This window comes from Natator depressus, chromosome 6 (genome assembly GCF_965152275.1).
Source record: "Natator depressus isolate rNatDep1 chromosome 6, rNatDep2.hap1, whole genome shotgun sequence".
NCBI lineage: Eukaryota > Metazoa > Chordata > Testudines > Cheloniidae > Natator > Natator depressus.
Window position 1 is genome coordinate 57,339,687 of NC_134239.1, and position 21,522 is coordinate 57,361,208.

The 21,522-nt window shown below is 45.5% G+C and overlaps 1 protein-coding gene across 5 annotated transcripts in view; it reads left to right on the forward strand.

Annotated features, from left to right (window-relative positions):
- Positions 1-21,522, forward strand: part of TSPAN18 (tetraspanin 18) — a 167,952-nt gene that overhangs the window by 123,332 nt on the left and 23,098 nt on the right. For 4 of the 5 annotated variants that reach the window (XM_074957013.1, XM_074957012.1, XM_074957009.1 and 1 more), the window contains 3 exons: positions 11,303-11,392; positions 19,080-19,171; positions 19,917-20,111. In XM_074957013.1, coding sequence (XP_074813114.1) covers positions 19,109-19,171; positions 19,917-20,111 — 258 coding nt within the window. In that variant the 5' untranslated portion in view covers positions 11,303-11,392; positions 19,080-19,108. Of the gene's footprint in view, positions 1-6,883; positions 7,040-11,302; positions 11,393-19,079; positions 19,172-19,916; positions 20,112-21,522 lie in introns of all 5 variants that reach the window. The other variant, XM_074957010.1, reaches the window with a different exon arrangement.

A 21,522-nucleotide genomic window follows, 5' to 3' on the forward strand; every position in this document is an offset into this window, starting at 1 on the left:
TACTTTGGGGCAAGTAATGTCATGCTGATTTCAATTAGACATATTTTACATTCCCTGCTTCCAGGCCTCTTCTCATAGCAGATGGCACAATAATCAAGAATGTGAAAATTAAATTTCATCTGTATCCAGGGCATTCTCCTCTCACTCACTGGTTAGTTTTTTTAAAAAAGAAACTCCATACAGTTCTGTTGGCCCATGCCTGTCCTTATGTGTTTTTTTATGACTGATGTTGGTTCAGGCTTTGCCCCATGCTATTCCCAGTCTGGTTTTAGGTATTTCTAGTGAGGAGGCTTCCACTGTTTTTGTTATGTATTATTTAGATTAAAGGAGAGCCAAACAAATGTGCTCACTCTTAAGCAGTTTCCAAACACAAAAGAAGACACTGTCCTTTCTCTGAGGAGCTCCCAATATTTAAAACAAAGTCTCCCTTGACTTCTGCAGTGTATAAACCACCATGCTGAGAAATGTTTCACAAGCCTCTGATTGAAAGGCTATATTGTGCTTTAACCCCAGCAAGTCTGCTTGGGAAGAAATGGTATTCATCTTTCTGTTCAGTACTGAGGTTTTTTGTTTGTTTAAAGCCAAAGTGTAAGTGGTCTGTGTAGACCATTAGCTGTCTGAGAGGAGACAATACTTCTCTTTGGGTGAAATTCACCCCTTTGCAGAAGTCCATGGGATGACCTCTGCACTACCTAGGCCTCACATAGGCCTTGTGCTGACCCAATACTTAGGACTGAATTTCACTCAGTGCCTGCCTTCTTGAATCCTGCTTAGGAACTCTATGCTTAAGGTATAAGGATGTTTCTGAGAGATGATCTAGTTCTTCTCTGTGGCCTTGTCTTCACTAGGAAAATGTGCTCTGCACACAAGTTAGTTAATATGAGGTAAAATCCTAGTGACGTCAAGGCAGCGTCTTGTTTTCACTAGGATTTTCCCTCCTGTTGGCTAATTCGAGTTGAGAACACATCTTTTTTCCTAGTGAAGGCAAGTCCTTTGAGACTGATCCAATGCCCAGAAAAATCCATTGGATTTGGATCAGGCCTTATATGCTTAAAGAGTAGGGACATTTCCAAGAGGACACACAGTTCTTTCTCTGCACATTGGGCTATGCAAGGATATCTCAGTTTCCTTTTGGAGGTAGCAAAGGGAGTAAGCTGCCACTGCCCAGCAGAACCCAACCCACTATCCTCATTCAAAAAAGTGAATACAGTTACTTCTGAACACACACTAGAACAGTGGTTCTCAAACTAGGGCTGCCGTTTGTTCAGGGAAAGCCCCTGGCGGGCCGGGCCGGTTTGTTTACCTGCCACGTCTGCAGGTTCGGCTGATCGTGGCTCCCACTGGCTGCGGTTCGCTGCTCCAGTCCAATGGGGGCTGCGGGAAGCGGCGTGGGCCAAGGGATGTGCTGGCCACTCTTCCTACAGCCCCCATTGGCCTGGAGCGGCGAACCGCAGCCCGTGGGAGCCGCGATCGGTTGAACCTGTGGACGCTACAGGTAAACAAACTGGCCCGGCCCACCAGAGGCTTTCCCTGAACAAGCGGTGGCCCTAGTTTGAGAACAACTGCACTAGAATGCAGCAGCAGTCCTCTTGCCACTAAGCAAACTTTCCCAGGAATGTGAAAGAGATGCCTGCTATGTCTGAGCATTACGGTTGATGCACCACTCTCTTAAGTGGTGTCACTTTACTGCAGAAATTCAAGAAACACTCTAAAGACTAAATGAAGCAGATGCTGCTTTGAACCCTGAGGATGCAGCATTACAGCAGCACAACAAAGGAAGCCCTATGTTCACTTCAACGTTAGCAGCCTGATTTATTGGAGCTGAAGTGCGCAGCTTGTCGTGACACTTCATAAACGTGGTTAAGGCTTTTGTAGGAGCAGCTTAATTAGGCCCCTTTTATTTCTTAATTCCTGGAAGTGGTGGAGTGTGCTCGGCTCGCCTTGATGGCAGCAAGAATCCCAGTGATTTATGCTCCGAGAAGTGGAGGTGAATTTGTTGCCATGGCACTCTAAGGTGTCTCCAAAACCCACAGCTCCTGTCTGCTGAATAGGTTCCCAGCAGCACATCCTAATTGCTGTTGTGCAGCACCAAAACAAATGATCAGAGATTTCCACAAAGACTATAATCAAAGGAGCATCTCTTACTTTTTAATGTGTGCTGAATGGGTTCATATGTAAGCTTATTACGACTTCAGAGAGAGATGCTATTAGGACAATCATTAGGTGCCTGTGAAAATAGGAGGGTAAACCAGGACACATTCCAGAATAACCTCTACTGTAATATTTGTGCATTAAAAGTACCTTCCATGCCAAGCAGCCATGTTCATTTTCCTGTTGCAAGTGCCATAAATTAAGGAACCTCCTCCCCAGGAAAGGTAAACTAGGCACGTTCAAAATAAGGTCATGGTCAGGTTAAAAAAAGAACCCAAAAACCCTAGATGTCTGGAAAGCAGCAAACTGACCAGCTCTGATCTTTTGTATCTCGATAGCGCTTGTCACCCTAAGGGATGCCAAAGCACTTAGGGGCCAAATCTTGAAGTCTTTATTCCAACTGTACTCAATCTATACTCCTATTGGGTACAACAGAATTCTTTGCTGGCTGTCTGGGACCCTTCATTGTACATTACACCAGTGGTTGCGTTAGACATCTCTTTTAGGGGAAGGTGGAGAAGGGAACATTCAATAACTCATATATCTTAACATACCAAGATGAAGGGCCTAAATATATCAACTCCAGTTTATTTTCCTGGAAAACTTCTGAACCTGGGCGGTGGGCTTCAGTCATGGTTATCTATATCTATATATCTATTTTGACTTTCTTTCTGGACTAGAGTTAGAAATACCTGTAGTAAATCTTGTTGTGGAGAGGGGTTGTACCCTTGCCTAATTCAGGCCAGGTGGCTGTAATCAATTCCAGTTGTTTTTAAGACCACTGTCTCCTTGGCTTGTCATGGAGTAAGTTACAAGGGCCATTTACAGTGGCACTGAATTTTCTGTGCTTGCACACAATGGATTTTATGGTATATTTATTTGCTGGTTCATCTCCTACCAATCAAACTCAGTCAGTGCCACCTCAGTCACCTGAATCATTCTTCATTTCTTATGTCATATCTTAATTCTAAATTATTATCCCCTCAGGGGAGGGAGCTTGTCTGTGTTTTGTGGGGCTCCCAGAACAGCTCTGGAGGGATAAATCTTACTAATACAATACTATTATTAATAATAAAGGGTATTTAGAACTTCAGAAAAGGTAAATACCAAAAAATTCTGACAATGTTATTTTTGTAATGAATTCATTCTGCCTGCGTTCAGAATGATCAAACTCATCCATTTAAACATGAAGGTTTTTTTGATCCGTAGTTGTTTTATTACAAGGTTTTGGGATGGTCGCTAATCTTTGCATTTCAGACTTGTGTTTCTCTATTTTGCTTTAACATCAGTATAGGCACTATCTAGAGTAGAGAGAGGGCATGTGCTTTACTTTTTATAAATAGTTTATGTACTGAGAGTTGTGTTTATTTGGTATTAAAAATTATTAAAAAGACTATTAGTCCTCCAATTAACTAACCAAAGCTCTGCCAAAGCTCTGTCTCCATCATTCTTGGCAATCTCTGCTGCTCTTCAGATCATAATTACAAATACATATCAATCCACTTCACTTTAAGTGTCCCATCATTGCTAATTCACTTGGTGTGCACTGGAATGGTGCTGACTGCAGGGAACTCAATTGGTTTTCATATGCAATGAATTTATTAGTTTCCGTGCAGGCCTGGGTTTGAAGATCCCAGCCAAAATGTCTGTGTGCAACTGGAATCCTGGCACAATCTGTAGAAAGACCTACGACTTGTTGGGGGTATGTTCTGTTCCTGAAGCATGTGTATAATTCCCAGCAACAGTAATAGGAAGTTATACATGCATATCAAGGGGTGAATAGATCCCTTGGTTAGTGTGGCAAGCGCACATCCTTTTTGCTCCTTAATCTGGAGAAGGGAATTGAAATTGCTCAGTATATCCCATGCTATGAATAGGAAGTTGGCATCTTACTACAGTGAGATATGTGTGATGATATTCAGAGCACTCCAACAACACGTAAAGAGCCAAAGATCTTTCTAAATAAGGCAATGTACGTGTTCTGTTTTCTAAGCTTTTTGTCTGATAGTTCTCCACAGGATAGGCAATCTGCTTTATGGCTCCAACTAGCAACTCCTTGGCTCCAAGGCATGTGCTGTGTATTGCATGCAGGATACTACTGCTCAACAATTGGGCTGAATCATCAGTTAATTGTTATTGAGGTGAAGGTTTCATTGTGGAGTGCTGACCGTGGGTCAGTTAAACTTGGGAGATGGTTTGGTTCTGTTTGTTCTGATTATGGTAGTGCAAATAGACTGGAGTTAGAGAAACTTTGGAGATGTCCCTCTTGTTCTTTTTTGGGATTTGGGAGGGACACAACCACAGCCCTGTGTTCGCATGAATATGTTTTTGGGTCTACACAGCTTTCCATCACAATAGGTATTTGTTTTTACCTCCTCCTGGTGAAACCATTAAAAACAAAGTGACCACCCTGTTCCGTAGCACTGTTCTGTATTAAAGCAGGTAACAAGAGCGTGGGGTCCCAAAGCCCCTGCCAGAAAATGAGTCTGTTTATTGAGGTTTTTTTGGGGGAGGAGCGCAGAGGGCATTAACAAGTTGTGCTAGGCAGAAGAGTCTGTGACTCGTAGTGTACTCCCTCTTGATTGCCTGTTTGCCTTAAAAATCAATGATTTCCCCTCCTTCTGGCCTGAAAAGTATCAGGAAATTTAAGAGATTAAAATTCATGGTTTGTGGTACACACGGTTGCCACAGCAACTGCCCTATGTATTTTTTTTTTTTGGATGGATTACTGCATCTTGCAAACAGTCATCAGCTCGGCAAGATACTGAGGCATTTACTCCAAACCAAAGAAGACTGAATCATTGGAAATTAGAGGGAAGGGGAGCAGAAGAGAGTGTCAAGGAGTCAGTCCCTATAAAAGTAAGATCTGTTTAGGCTAACAGAAGAAGTGGAAGAGCGTTTGTGTGTGATGTCAAGCGCTCTAAGTTTTGGGAGTCCCTAGGAAGCACACAGAGAGCATTTCTGCACCAGAAGTACCTGGAATTATGATATGTCATGTCTTGTTGCCTTTAGAGCCGTTGGGTCAAATTCACTCCTGATGCAATTCTCGTAACTTGCACCCAGGGTGAATTTGGTTTGTTCTTGAAGGCCAACATTTTCTAACCTGGGTGCCCAAAGTTAGGATCTAAATCTATATTTAGATACCTAAATAGCTGTTTTCCATGAAAAGAAAATGTTCTCCAGAAAATGTAATGAATGGGCCAGATTGTTTCTCAAGGAAATGACAGAAACATCAGTGGGCCTGGGGCTGGCGTCAGTGTGGTCTGAGGGAGTAGGGTGCTGTACTGTATGTCAGTATCCCTGAGTTCTGTTCCTGATTCTACCATTAACCTGGCAAGACCTTTCCTCTCTCTTGGTCTCAGTTTGCTCATCAGTAAAATGGGGATAATGATATTTATCTTCTTTTGCAAGGCACTTTGACAGAGTGGGAGTAGCCTAAGGCTGTAAGCTTCCCTGCAAGGGCTGAATTGGGGAGATAACTAATTAAGGACTGGGTGATTGGGGGAGGTTTAGGTTGGATATTAGGAAAAACTTTTTCACTAGGAGAGTGGTGAACCACTGGAATGCATTACCTAGGGAGGTGGTGGAATCTCCTTCCTTTTGAGGGTTTAAGGTCAGGCTGGACAAAGCCCTGGCTGCGATGATTTAGTTGAGGATTGTACTAGATGACCTCCTGAGTTCCCTTCCAACCCTGATATTCTATGATTCTATGATTAACCAGTTAATAAGGGGATTCTGCTCATCAGTTAGGGATGGTTGAAAGTAGGTGGGGGGGAGGTGTGAGGAAAAGGAAGGGAAAAGAAACCCAGGATCTCAGAGGGGTGAGGTCTCCCCACTATCTCTCACCCTGTACCTAGGGAATAGGAATAGGGTGAAGCTTGGGGAAAGACTTGGACTGTGGGGACAGAAAACTGCACAAGACTTTGTAAATAAAGCACACTGTGGTGAACCTACATAGGTGTGAGCACTGCTTGCAAAGCGAGATGCAGGGTGTGGTAAAGCATACCCTGTGAAAAGTCAGGGCTTGTCTGGGATATTCCCCTTCTGGTGTAGGAGAAAGGCCAGAAAGGAAAGTCACCTAGAAGGCACAGTGGAGCGGGTACCATGGAAGAACTTGTGCACTGGATAGTTGAACAGCAAAAGGAGTTACAGAAAACTCTCCAGGAATTTCAACAGACCCAGCAGCAGGGGAGACAGTCCTTGTTGTCCTGGCAAGTTGATTTTAGGCCAATCACAGGTGCAACAACAGTTCTTGGAGAAGATGGTGTGCCCCCCAATAAGGAATGATAACAGAATGATGGGCATGGGACAGTGCAAAATGAGCCCAACAGATGACACCGATGCCTTTTTGTTAATGTTTAAGAAGGTGACTTCAGCAGTGGGCTGGGAGAAGAGGGTATTGGCCTTCTGATTGACTTCCTACCTCTGGAGAGAAGCGTAAGCTAATTATATGGCTGAGTATGATGCTGTAAAGGTGGCCATTTTCAATGCTGCCAACCCCAAATGTTCAAAACTAATGTTAGGCTCCCCCAAAATCATGAGATTGGCTTTTAAATCATGAGATTATGTAAAATAATAGATCTGGTGTTCTTTGTATTTGCCTTCTGCTTTTTGAACCTTTAGGGTGCACTGGGGTCGCATTCTGAAGCTTTCTCCACAGCTGTGAGGGTTAGAAACATACTTTTTCTTTAAGAATGACGACTGACATCATCACATTTCCATTTAATTGCAGGAGCTGGGGCTTTAAGAAAAACAATTATCAGGAGACTCATGACGAAATCATGAGAATTGGCAACACTGCATTTTAGATGGGATGGGTCTGTCTGAAGAACAATATAGGCAGAAGCTTCAAGCTGTAGAAGACCTACTGTAAATAGAGCACACTATGGTGAGCCTATGCAGGAATGCTTATAAAGTGAGATGCAGGCTGTGGGAGCATGCTCTGTGACAACCACTTTGAGATCTTGGTGTGAAAAGTATTATGTAAGATTTTTGTATGTATTGTTGTTGTTTGTTAAACTCCACTCAACGCTTTCTAGCATAGTGCTTTGGAAATATAAAGCAAAAATTATACATATTATTTATATTCCAGAGCTGCTGCTATTCATTACACACACCCCTAAGTGTTTCAACCCAGCCCCTACTCTCCCTTCCCCATGTTCCCTAATGATTCAATCCAAATGATGGAACACTTGTGAGCAAAGTTTCTGGGACAAGGCATACATGGTCACTTTGTTGCAGAATTCTGACTTGATTAACAGTAGAAAGACAGGAACCAGAAGAGACCCAGGCCTGCTGAGCTGTTGCCCAGAATGCTGTGCTTGTGAAGGAAACAGTGAGAACAGCTTTAGTTGTACCTCAGTTTAAATTAAAATCATAGGGGGATTGGGGTGGTGTTTAATATTTAAGAAGAGTCTATCCGGTTAATGTTTTCAGGCATCCATGTGCTCCTAGGGACCTCACAAAATTAGCTGTGCAGAGCAGTTAAATGCCATCAGGCAGTGCAGCAACTTCACTTGGCTTCAGTGTTGCAAGGGGAGGCAGTTGTCACAGGAAACGGGCCTTTATTATAGTGACATTAGTATTTTAATGCAACTAAAGAGGAGCTAGATTGACTGTAATTTAGTATCTAGTTCCATGGCCTTGTGCAGTCTTCTCAACGCTGCTCCACGGGGTCCAATTGTACTTACACAGTTCACTCTGGAATCTAATTGGATTTATATGCAGTAATGTTTTCATATCACAGTGATGACTGCTATGTAAGAGCCATAAAATTCCAGTGCAATTAGTTATTTATACAGTGGCTACAGTTACAGGATAGTGAATGGGGCTGATGGCCCATGCAAGCGCCAATACTATCAAAATACCATATGGGTCACCTTTTTTTCGAAGCTTTCCTGTCAGGCAGAGTTAGTGAGGGTTTAAGATTAAACTGGGCCAGATCCACCAAAATATCTCCCCTTCCTTTTCCACCGTAAAGACACTGACCTCTTGCAAACATCCAGAAGGCACATGACCCCTAGCTGCTGCCTGCCCCTCAAAGGGGCATGTGGACCTTGTGTGTGTATCCATTTTCCTACCTCCTGCACAGACAGCACATATGGTGGGGGGGGGGAAGGACTGGCAACAGCTGGTTGAACTGATGATCTGCTGTATCAGGATGCCTTGTCACCACATGACCCAAAAGCCAATCACCTGGCCTTTAACCCTGCTCTATGAAGTGTCTAGGAATCTATAGTGTGGGAGGGGGCTCAGGGTAGGGGGTTGGGGTTCAGGAGGAGTGCGGCAGGAGGCTCGGGGCAGGGGGTTGGGGTGCAGGAGGGGTGCGGGCTGCGGCAAGGGTTTAGGGGCCTCAGGGAAGGAGGTTGGGGTGCGGGGTGCAGGAGGGGTTCGGGGTGTGGGCTCTGGCCCGGCGCCGCTTACCTTGAGCGGCTCTGGAGTGGCAGCAGCACACAGCGGAGCTAAGGCAGGCTCCTTGCCTGCCCTGGCCCCGTGCCGCTCCCGGAAGCAGCCAGCACCACATTCCTGTGGCCCCTGGGGGAGGAGGGGGCAGAGGGCTCCACGTGCTGCCCTTGCCTGCAGGTACCTCTCCTGAAGTGCCCATTGGCTGCGGTTCCCCAGCCCACTGTCCCCACCCCTGCCCACACACGCACACGGGGGCTGCAGGGACGTGGTGCCAGCCGCGTCCAGGAGCGGCGCAGGGCCAGGCCAAGCAGGGAGCCTGCCTTAACCCCGCAGCGCCACGGCAGGTGGCAATCCCGCGGGCCGAATCCAAAGCCCTGACAGGCCAGATTCGGCCTACAGGCCACAGTTTGCCCACCTCTGCCTTAATCAAAGACCCTTCCAGGGAACTGAGCTCAAAGCAAAGGTTTGGGGATGAGGAGGAAGCGGATCAGGAAAACTTGCTGCAGTGGTGTGAGGAGTTGTGTGACATGATAGGACAGTGTGTTGAATGTGTACGTGTTTACCAAGACGAGGCAGGGTGGCCTTGGGATCGAGCCTTCCAAACAAGGAGGCGTGGTATCATCCATAACTCTGACACTCCCTCTGTTTCTCCCAGAAACACTAATTAAATCTCTTCCTGCTTGAGTCTCAGGCCCCGTTAGGGTGACCAGATGTCCTGATTTTATAGGGACAGTCCCGATTTTGGGGGCTTTTTCTTATATAGGCACCTATTACCCCGCACCACCGTCCCGGTTTTTTACACTTGCTATCTGGTCACCCTAGGCCCTGTGGTTTTACACTTACTGTAATTTGCCTTCATGACTAAATCATAGTGATTAACCTGAAAGAGTCTGTTTCACAGGGACTTCCTGCCCTTCCAGACCACAGAGTGAAGGTGGAGCCTGGCTCTTTTGTGTCATCTGTCACTTTCTTTCATCTCTAGTGCCACAGCACCTGCTGCTATCTACTGAAGCATCTCAGTTTTTCCTCTGTGTAATACTGTAATTCCTTTAAAATATTGTGATTTAAGAAAATATAAAATTTCCCCTCCCACGCAGGCCTCTGAAGACTTACAGCGGTGTAATTATATGCATCCGCAGCAGGAATAGGAATCCTATCAGTCTCATTATTTTCTTAATAATAGGGTTATATAGCATAGCAACATCTCCAAACTAAAAGTTAGAGCCATCTTCTCTGCCAAGTGGCACCTACCCCGTACTTCTGGCAACACATGGAGTGAGAGTGTGAAGAAATATGCCCCTCAAACGGGCAGCATGAAGGATGGAGCTTCGCAAGAAAAGAGAGAGAGTGTGTGTGTGAACCACTGAGGCACAGAGAGAGTGTGTGAAAGCAGAGGGAATAATGCAAAAGAATGTGAATATTAATTACATTTTAAAATGAATTTGCTTCAACCACGTTGAGCCCCTTTGGGGTTCACTTTCCACAAGTATTAAATGATAGAGTTTTACTAGCAGAAACCTTCACAGGAGGCAAATCTCATGTACACAAGTATTTGTGGAAAACAGATTTTAAATGTGCACATTTGAGTATGCACCTTCATCCAGCCAGGGAACAGGAAATAGCCCTGTATGATTTATCTGGCCACTCCCAGCTAAACAGCCCAGCTTGGGTTTAGAAAATCTGTGATCAAGCCACAGACTAAAAACAATTTTGAAAAGATTAATTTGAATTACAATGATGCCTAGAGGACCCGACTGAGGATCAGGGTCTTATTGCAGTAGGTGCTATCCGAACAGTTTTATAAAAGGCAACCCCTCCCACAAAGCGGCCACCGTCTCAGATTGTGACCAGATTAAACAAATGGACGCAACAGGTGAGAGGGTGAGCAGACAAAGAGGAAAGTAACTAGACTGTTTTCATAACTGTAGTCTCAGCTCACCCCCACCTGTGCGAAAGATGTTTACTTACATTTGAACTATTAAGAGATCAGAGGAGTTGTGATCTGCTTCCAGATACTACTTGAGCAGAAATGAAAAGGTTAAATTCACTGAAGAAATTTGTTAATTGTGAATTATTTGCACAGCTCTAGTATGTCAGTCTGAGTGTCTGCGTCTGTCTGACTAGATCTATGTCTTTCTGCATACACTTGTTTTTATAAGGCCTTTTATTCAAGTATCTCAAAGCATTTAACAATAATTAGTAGTATCATTTATGCCTCTTTTACAGATGGTGAAACTGAGGTACAGAGAAGTGAAATAATTTGCCCAAGTACGCATGAAAAGTCATTTCCAGAATCAAGGCTAGACCCCAGGAATCCCAATCTGCTTCTCTAATAACTAGACCACACTTAATACAGAGACATTCTACAGCTACTCCTCTGCCTCTTTCATTTTCCCAGTAAATGACCTGTAAAGTTACTGCAGATTAAAGTTTGCATAAATATCCTGTAAAATACTGAAATGCTGCTGTTGTTAAATCTAATACTGTAGTAGGGTGTGTGTGTGTGTGTATATGTGTGTAGATATATATAGATACGTAGATATGGTCTGTGGATATTTAAACCACCCCGAAGAAATTGGATGCTTTTCAGGGTGCTAAAAGCTTTTCATTATTGCTAATGTGCACCAAATTAAGGACGCAATTAAACAAAGTGTATTCATCAGGATGGTATGTTTTTATAAATGGTTTATTCAACATAATTGTATTTTATTGACTGTTGCAGTAATTGAATATTTATTTCTTATAGGACAAGCTTGGCCAATAAAAGATACATGGAGTGCACCGCTCATTAGAGGTCAGAAAAGAAATCGTGCTTGAAGCCTCAAGAGCTACATAGGTGAAGTTTTTAAATTACTCTTCTGCAATCCAATAGGCTTTCTCCAGCATCTATTATGTATGTGTCTGCTGTTCTTCCGAGAGGAATATTTCTGTTCTCATAAGAGAGCTTCATGGGAGGTACAAACAGGTTATAGTGTGTTTTCTTGGTGAGAGATTCAGTAGTCATAGGGCTGGATTCCCGAACTAAATCCAGCCCACTTCGTGCTACTAAGGTGGCATAAATGGGCTGGAGCCAGGTAACAGAGAATTCCTATGTCAACGGGGAACTCCCTGCTGGTGCAGGTGTGCTGAATCCAGTCGCTGTGCCTTTGGGCCTGCCTGCCTGCCTCCCTCCTCCAGATACACCCACACACCTGGGTAAAGGGGGTATGCCTGGCCCGTTGTTGGGGTAGGGATATGATGGAGCTACCCTATACTACATCAGTCCTCCACTGATATAAAGTCCTTATCCTACCTTAGAGCTGCCTAGAAGCAACTCCAAGAGGCATCCAAGCCAGGGCTGATTCTGGGAATTGGGGCACTGGCTCAGGAGAGAAACTGGCCCCTAATGTCCAATTCCCTTTAAAGGCTAAACGGCAACAGGAACAGGCTTGGAATATTCATTCCTGAGCTGCTGTTACACTTCAATATTTGTAGTCTCATAACACCCAGAGGGCACAATCAGTATCAAGACACCATTGTGCTGGGTGCTGCACAAGCATATATGAAGGCAGAGGGCATACATGCTGCAGGGAGCTTACGATCTAAGGAGGCAAGTGACACATGAAGAGTGGAGGACAGAGGGACTGATTTGTAGTTATATAGATACAACTGTAGTTTTTAAACGGAGTTCAAATATGTAAAATAGGTGTGAATTCTCAGGTACACCTTAAGCCATCAGTAATAGGCTAATTTTTATTGGAGTCAGAGCAGATGAGATTCTTGAGGAGGAATTTGAAAGGAGGGGAAGAGTGGCCTTATGGAACAGTTCAAGGAGGGTATTCATGCTTGAGGAAGGTACAGAGATGTCTGCACAAGATGGGTGCACAAGGCACGGGACAATGTGATAAGAGATGAGAAGAGAAGCAGGGAGAAATCAAGTTCCGAAGGACCTTAAGATGAGTGCACATACTTGAATTTATTTGAAGTAGTGAAATAGAGGGCGCCAGTAGAGGGATTAATGAGTGGAATGATCTACTAAATGATCTGTGCACGTGTGTTTTGAATGGACTTGCGGGGACGATGTGGAAGTTACAGTAATCAAGGCTGAAGATGATGAGGGCCTGAATAAGAATTCTGATGGGTTGGCAGATCTTAGAGATGTTGTGGAGGAAGAAACAGCCGGAAGATTTGGATGTGGCCTGGATCTTCTGGGCAAGAGAGAATCATAGAATAACAGAGTTGGAAGGGACCTCTGGAGGCCATCTAGTCCAACCCCCTGCCCAGAGCAGGACCAATCCCAACTAAATCATCCCAGCCAGGGCTTTGTCAAGCCTGACCTTAAAAACTTCTAAGGAAGTGGATTCCCCCACCTCCCTAGGTAACGCATTCCAGTGTTTTACCACCCTCCTAGTGAAAAAGTTTTTCCTAATATCCAACCTACACCTCCCCCACTGCAACTTGAGACCATTACTCCTTGTCCTGTCATCTGCTATCACTGAGAACAGTCTAGATCCATCCTCTTTGGATCCATCTTTCAGGTAGTTAAAAGCAGCTATCAAATCCCCCCTCATTCTTCTCTTCTGCAGACTAAACAATCCCAGTTCCCTCAGCCTCTCCTCATAAGTCATGTGTTCCAGACCCCTAATCATTTTTGTTGCCCTTTGCTGGACTCTCTCCAATTTCTCCACATCCTTCTTGTAGTGTGGGGCCCAAAACTGGACACAGTACTCCAGATGAGGCCTCACCAATGTCGAATAGAGAGGAACGATCACGTCCCTCGATCTGCTGGCAATGCCCCTACTTATACACCCCAAAATGCCATTGGCCTTCTTGGCAACAAGGGCACACTGCTGACTCATATCCAGCATCTCGTCCACTGTCACCCCTAGGTCCTTTTCCGCAGAACTGCTGCCTAGCCATTCGGTCCCTAGTCTGTAGCGGTGCATTGGATTCTTCCGTCGAGAGAGCAAAGTCGAAGCTGAACACCAGACTACAGACATGAGTGATATGGAGAATTGTGACAGTGAATGGGAGTGTGGAGGGAGATTTTCAGAGGAAGAGATAAGGAGCTGACTTTTGGTCATGCTGAAGTTTAAGGTGGTGGCTAGACATGCAAGAAGAGATGTGTGAGAGAGAGAGAGGGAGATGTGGAGTTGGAGGGAGGGAGATGGAACAAATTTCAGTATTTCAAATGCAGTGCATTTTTGTCTAAGGTTATTATAACACCTGGGGCACGTCTCCTGGCTAGTCTGCTTCTTTGTGAGCTTCACCACCACATTGTAAGATACAATTCGTAGAGGGGGAGACAGGAAAAAAAAGTAGCACGCACATAAAAGTAAAACACTTGGAAACCATGAATGAAGGCAAAAGTGTCATGTAAACGGGAGAGTTGGAGTTTGGACAAATTAAGGAAAGTGTCTCTTATACACTGACTTTTGGACCTCTGTCTGTTGCTTAATTAGAGGGTCACGTAATATGAACCCCTCTCCCACCCCGCAGAACTAAACCTGTTGTATATTTAGGACACTAAAGACATTTCTATGGGGTATAGTAAAACATGGGGCCAGATTCTGACTGCATTGGTGTAAATTTGGAATAATTCAAAATGCATTGTGTGTGATTAAAAAATTAATGACTTTCAGTGAGTCAGAACTACCCTCAGTAATTTAAAATCAGTGATTTTATCTTAGGAACCTATAATCAATTATCTTCTACTAAAAGCCTCTGCTTCAGTCAATATACAGTAGTTACCACATGGAGTGATCAGAAATCCCTCACTTACTTAAGTACAGCACAGTACAGCAGATACCACTGTGTTGTAACTCTGGGTATGTGCAGAGGCTCAAATTCAGTGGTGTGTTCTCTGGTGACACAAACCAGTTGTACACACATCTCACCTGTCTGGATAAACCAGGATTATGGTTGATTTACATGGCTGGAGCATTCCAAGCAGACAAGGCACCCTGGAGTTTTTAATGGTGAGCTCTTTTCAGATTGGTATCTGTAATAGAGGTTTGAAAGGGCTCTGTAAGTGAGAGTTTGAGGCTATCTGCAAACTGCAGGTTGTAGAACTGCAACCTGAACCCACCTCTGATCCTTTCACAAATCTGTTCAGGGGGGTGATGGTGTCTGCATTGCATTGATCTCAAATGACAGACAGACATGATGGCTCTGATATATTCTGTTCATGGCTTCACCAGCAGAGACCTTGCATTGTTGCTGCTGATTTGTATGTGTTTGAACATGAGTTGAAGGATTTTTTGAATTTTTAAAGTCACACTGTGTCTGTTCCCCATCTTGCAGCAGTGCCAAGTTGGCCCTCTTGTTTTTTGTTGTTTTGCTTTGTCTGTAAAGCCAGGTGGAATTGAGTACTTGCAGAGGTGAGTTCAGAGCCCAGACTTGGCATCAGCTCTGAGGGTATTGGCTGTCTTAGTCAAACTAGAAAATAACCACCTGTCAGAGCTCAGTCACTAAACATTTTTGCTGCCGTTGGCTGACTTCATGTGACAGCCGTCCCTGGCAGTCATGTTTTCAAGTCTTGAATACTCATTAGATATGGAGTCTGGCTGCCCTACTCAGCAACAAATGCTATCGCATGCAGAACAGGCATAAATATATTAGGAGCAAGGTATGGAATTGTCCATTTAGGTTTAAAAGAAGAAGAAGCTAGATCCTTGGCTGTAATAAATCAGCAGATGTCTGAAGAAGTCACTTCTTGGGCAGTAGGTAAATATAGATGGGGAAAGTGAGACAGGGAGGTGGTGTGGCTGATGCAAGTCTATTCAACATGTCAATATTAGAACTGGCATTAGACTCAGGAGTTCCTGGTTCCAGTCCTGTGCTTAGACCACTAGGCCGTGCTTCTGATGGGGTCTGTGCTGTGACAGAGATGTTTGTAGAGTGGCTGTGGCTACAATACAGCTAGGTTTGATATCCCCCTTATCTCTTTTTCTTCTGGAGTCGTCATAATTTAGAGGACATAGGTAGGCATTGAACTTGCAGGGTATTAAAGGGTTCCCTGGTAATTTTCAGGGCCTGCATGATGTGATGATGATTCTTCATAACTTGTGTCACAGCATCATGACTTTGTGTTGTGATGTGTACTCCAGGATGCCATTCAGTCTGGGGGCTGCTGAAGCACCAATGTCCTGTGGCAGGATAGCAAATCTCTCTAATCTATCCCTCATGTAGCCCTTACCACCATAAGATCGGAGTACATGGTTCAAGAGAATTGAAAGCTTACCTTCCTTCCTCATGAACCTAAGAATTCCCCTACTACCTTTCCTCCTACACTGCCCAAGAAGACCTCTTCCCATGATATCTGGTGTAAGGGCTCTAACTCCCCTGGGAATCTTAAAACTCACCCCTGCAACCTTAGATGACCCACATGGACAGCTATCTTTATCCCTGCCCCCCCACACACACACGTTCTCAGGATTAAGCCATTATTGTGCTAGGTGGTAAAACGTCTCCATGGTCCTGAGGGGAGCATTGTTGATCTTAATAACTGGGTAGATGTTCGCATCCCCTGGCACAGATTGGTATGGTACTTTCAGTTTTCCCGTCAGTGTGGAATTGGATAAATACTCCTCTGTCAATGTCATGAAATGCATCCATAAGGACAGCCAGAAAAGAGATGGAAAAGAGTTTGGGAGCCGGCGTGCAATCTTGTTTGGTGCCACTGATGACTGGAAAGGGGTCCGATATCTCATCATTTCCACTACTCTGGCCATCATCCCACCACGGACGGACCAAATGGCAGAAATAACATTTTGCAGAGCATCCAAAGATGAACAATAGAGTCCAGAGTCCCTCACAATTCACAAAGTCAAAAGCTTTAGCTAAGTCAATGAACCCCACGTTGAAGTTTTGCTACCTAGGGAATATGTGGTCACAGAATGCTACAATTGATGAGATTACCAATTAGACAGCTACGGCCCAGCTCTGCATTTGGAATGCTGTCACACCTCCTATGGAATGGTAGGGGTGTTAAAATAAGTACTAAGCTAAATGTCTATCGGGCAGTCATGCTTACAACACGTTGCCACCACATTAGGAAATTTGATCAGTTCCATGTGCACTGTCTTTGGTCTGTTTGCAGGGTCAAATGATAGAACAAGACTGGCAATATCTAAATCCTTAATTGTTGTTGGATGTCTGGCATCCAAAGCATGTTCATAAAAGCTCAGCTAGGTTGGTCTGGATCTCATTCCTACGGCTGACTCAAGAATACCTAAGGCCATATTTCCTGGTCAGCTAAAGTAAGGCACCCGGTCTCGTGGTAGCCGGTACAAACAATATAAAGACACACTGAAGTCAAACTTGAAAGCGTCTCAAGTTGACCCAAGCAACTGAGAAGCAACAGCCCATGACAGAGCAAGATGGCATCAAGTCTCCATTAACGGCTTTGAAGCAAGGCCCATTAGCGCTTTATGGATAGCACAATGCAAAGAATACAACAGCCTGCAGCGGACGCAAGCAATCTTGTCTGTCCCACACGTAACTGTGTTCGCAGTTCTTGCGCTGGTCTAACCTTGCATATACGTGTTCACCTATAGCAGCTGCTGCATCCTTGTACGGCACAACTGATGTGAGGCTCTGTCAAGTCATTGTTGGGTGGAAGAGTCACTTTCCATAGCAGTCAGTAGATCAGTCTTTTAAGAAATACATAGCCCCTGATTTTCAGGGCCCCCACAGCTTCTGTGTGTTGCTCAAGCAGCACAAAGAGGCTATAAAGCTAACTTAACTGGTCTCCTGAAGATTCTCTCCCTGTAGGGGAAATCCCAGGGTGGTACAGAACCACATGCATAGCAGGAATCCATAGCACCTTTGCTTTTTCAGGCATGCACGTGTGTATGTATATACGTACGTGTGAGAGTACGCTGCGGAAGCCCCTGTTCTACTACAAAGACACAGGAAGGGAGTAGTTTAATTTTTTTAAGTAGTCAGATGCTGTGCAGCAAACTAAAACACTATGAACTCTGTTGTTTACCTGAGGCAGCCCCTTGCTGGGAGAGCAGCCCGTCAAGGGCTTCTCTGAGCAGCTTTGCTGTAGCAAATCAGTTACCATGGTCACGGAGGGAAGGACCATGGTGCGACAATACAGCAGCTTCAAGTTGTGTGGATTAGTAAAAACAACGAGGGAGCGAAAGGACAGGATTTATCGGGGTGCTCGGTGATGTACCCACCTATGTGGAGACACAGTCACCTTGTCACACTGTAAGACACTGGTTCCCAAACTGTGGGGCATGCCCCCCTGTGAGAAATGTTCAGGGGACACGATGAGGCCAGCCGCTGGGGGAGCAGGAAGGGAGCCCCACCCAGCCCTGCTCTGCCCCCAGCTCTGCTCCGACCCAGCCGCAGCTTGGGCCCCAGCCATGGCCCTGCTCCCAGCCCTGACCATGGGCTGCGCTCCCAGCCCAGGTTCCAATCATGGCCCCCTCTTCACCATGGCTCCTGACTGCAGTTCCTGGTGGGTGGGGAGACAGACAGGTTCCATTACGTATTTGGGGATCACTTCTGTAAGCTCTTTGGGGCAGGCGTGGTCTTCCTCTGTGTTCTAACAGCATAAGGGAGCCCTGGTTGGGCCTCTAGGTGCTGCAGTGTAAATGCTAAATTACTGCCAGGGGAGCTTGCAATCTACTTCACACATGGAGTTGCACAACCAGTTCAGCTGCGTTTGTATTTTCCTTTACGAACAAATCCTGCCACATCTGTATCCATGGGCTGTTCCTGCAATAGGACTGTGCAGGATAGCGTGTGGAACTATGGCAGGACTTCAGTGGAACTATGGCAATTTACGCTAACAGAGAATAAGGCCCTCTGCTCCCAGCCTGAGTAAATAGGCTGTAGGAAGGAATCAGTGGATGCCAGATCAGTTACTGCTGGTCTGTGAATCCTGCAGGCTGATCCTCCTAGTCATGGATCTAAAATCCCCACTCCCACTTCTCCTTTAGCTTCCAAAATCTGCCCGGAACATTTCTTCATCCCTGTTGCCTTTCCTCTGAAGAATGAGCCTGTACAGAATGGGGCTTCATGGGATACAGGCATTGTAAACCCTTTGAGTGGGCACCGCACTCCCTGTGCTCCACTTCCATATGGGTTGTGTTGAAGTCAACGGAGCGATGCGATTTATGCCTGAGCGGGATATGGTTGAGGATTTGCTGGTTAGTGCAGGATGCTTAGGCCATGTAGTCAGATGTGCACAGTGCCCCACATATTGGTAGGGAGTCTGACTGGACAAAGGGCTGAAGGGCACAAGGATTATTTTTGTTGCTCTGCTTTATGAGCAAGGGATTGTTTCAATCTGTTGCAATCTTTACCTTCTGTTCCCCATTCCAGTCCCCACACTCTGGGGAGAATATGCCAGATATTAGCAGTGATCATTACCTCCTATTATCCTGTATCATGATACCTTGTTCAGCTAAGAAATGAGCCCTTCTGTGTAATGAACTCCATAGGGCCTTGGGGAAATAGAAGGGGAAACTGGCTTATGTCACTCAGGTAACAGGAGTATGCACTAAGGAAGCATTGTTGTTTTGCAGGAATAATTGGATCGAGCAGCCTGGAGACCATGGAGGGGGATTGTCTGAGCTGCATGAAGTACCTGATGTTTGTTTTCAATTTCTTCATATTTGTAAGTGTTCTGGAAATCTCTACCCCTGCATGCTCTCTCTCTCCCACCATGCCCCATCTCTAAGTTTCTGTCAGTCTCTAGCTCCTTGGTGTTCCCCTTAGATGAGCTGACAGGACCTGCTGTGCTTTGGCAAAGTTGCCATGATGCAGAAAGATCCCTTCAGCTTTGTATTAACCCTGACTTAAAAGTGTACAGCTCCAGGCGCAGCTAGCCAGCGCAGAGTTTGACTCAGCTGGCAGTGAGCCCGTGGAGAGGATACTACTGCTAGCAGCTAACAAGGCCGATGTTTGTAGCGCCTAAGGAATAAGGTTCTAGTCCAGGCTGGTGTAATCACTGGCTGTTTCTTCCCATGTAGGGGAAGCACAGTAGCTGTTGAGGGAGGGATTTCTTTCCCTTCCCCGCTGGAACCCTCTCCTGTACATCTAGGGAGTCAGGCTCTGCACAGAGGTGAGGACTTGACCGTGTGACTTTAGGCAGGGAATATACAGCTGGCACAGGTGACATGGTAATCTTAAGAAACAAAGACGCTGCTTGCTGTACGTGTCCCCAGCAATGGGAAAATGAGGGGAAAGAGCTGTGGAGACTGCACTGTTCGTAAGCAGAGTCGCATGCTTTACAGAGAACATTTGCTGTGGAGCAAGAGCACTCAAAGGGAACTTCTTTGTACAAAATCTGCTGAAGAATCCAGTCTATCATCGGACTATTAACTCTCTGCTCTTTTCCTCTCCTCTCTCTCCCATGGTAGCTGGGAGGGGCCTGCCTGCTGGGCATTGGGATCTGGGTCATTGTGGATCCTACAGGATTTCGAGAGATTGTGGCTGCCAACCCTCTGCTCTTCACGGGGGCGTACATCATGCTGGCCATGGGAGCAATGCTGTTCCTGCTGGGCTTTCTCGGCTGCTGTGGTGCTGTCCGTGAGAACAAATGCCTCCTGCTTTTTGTAAGTGTCCCAGCATTTCCTCTGTCATTCTAGTGTCCTCGGAGAGCATGGGCTATGGTGTTTTGTTGGGGAGAGTTATTGTGTGATACTGGATCCATGTGACCATGTCTCATTGCAGCCTTTCTTCTGTTACATATTTAGTAGTGTTTAAAGCACTTTAGTATACAGTCAGAAATGCAGACAGCTTGATTCTTCCCTGCACCCAGTCTCTGTGTGGGCCCAGTGAAATGGGGGCCTGACTCTCTGTTGCCCAACTCTGGCATAAGTTAAAGGTGCAGGGGCCAGTTCTAACTTCTGTCACTGACACACAGTCCCTCAAGAATCTTATGCTAGTTGCGAGTCGGGTGTAGTGGAGTCTCACTCTACCACAGCCCTCCCTTTCCTTGCAACACCCTCTTCCTTCCTTTCCCCAGAAGGGAAGTACAGGAGATGGGGAGATGCCTCTGCCACTTTGTGCCAACAGAGATTTTCCCTGTCCACAGGGGGAATTCTCCCATGTGAATCAGTAAATGCCACATGACAAAATCCCAAATCTTCCGAGTGGAGGAGGAAGTCCTGTCACCACTATCACAAAAGGAAATAAGCAAAATTAGTTGTTAGTCATTTAGAGCATGGCTATCTCTGGGCTTTGTTAGACTTGGGCACCGTCGGACCTGCAGGGGCAGTGAGTTCCAAAGAGCAGGGCCCCCAGCTGAGAAAGCAGTTCTGCCTTTCCAGTGCATTCTGCTCCAGTGACCATCAGCAAGAGCATCCCTGCCAATCTTAATTGCTGTGATAGGATGTGAGGTAAAAGGCAGGCTTTCTAATAAACAGGTTCCACACTTTAATGATTGTCCCCAACACCTTAAATTGCACCTGGCAGCAAACAGGGAGTGTGGACTGGAGTTTTGTGCGTATAGCATCAGGCCCAACTGAGGGGGCATGTCATTTTACACTTGTGTGTTAAGGACATATGCCTGTTTATCCTGAATGCACATTCATATTGTACCAAAACTGTGGCCACCGAGCACTTTTAAGACCACTATGATCTCTCAGAACTTCATGGCAGCAGCAGAGGAAGAAGTCGAATCTTCCCACGCCTACCACTTGAGCTAGAGGAGAATCTCCTTCAGCTTTCTACAGTAATAGGGCCCATCACACACAGCTGCGGAGTTTTGATTCCTTCTAGCAGAAGGCCGTAGTATGAGCACAGCCTTATACGAGCCAAATCATTACAACACATACTCATGCACGTAGAACCATGGATTGCCCCCGCCCATTCCCTTCTGATGTAGAACATGAACATTTTCCTTACTCTGGGCATAGGAATCAGTAAGCAGCCCTTACCAGTATTTTACAAGCCATGTAAGTAGATACTGGGCAAGTCATGAACTTGTAGGTAGATTTCCTACTGGGCCATTTCAAATAAAGA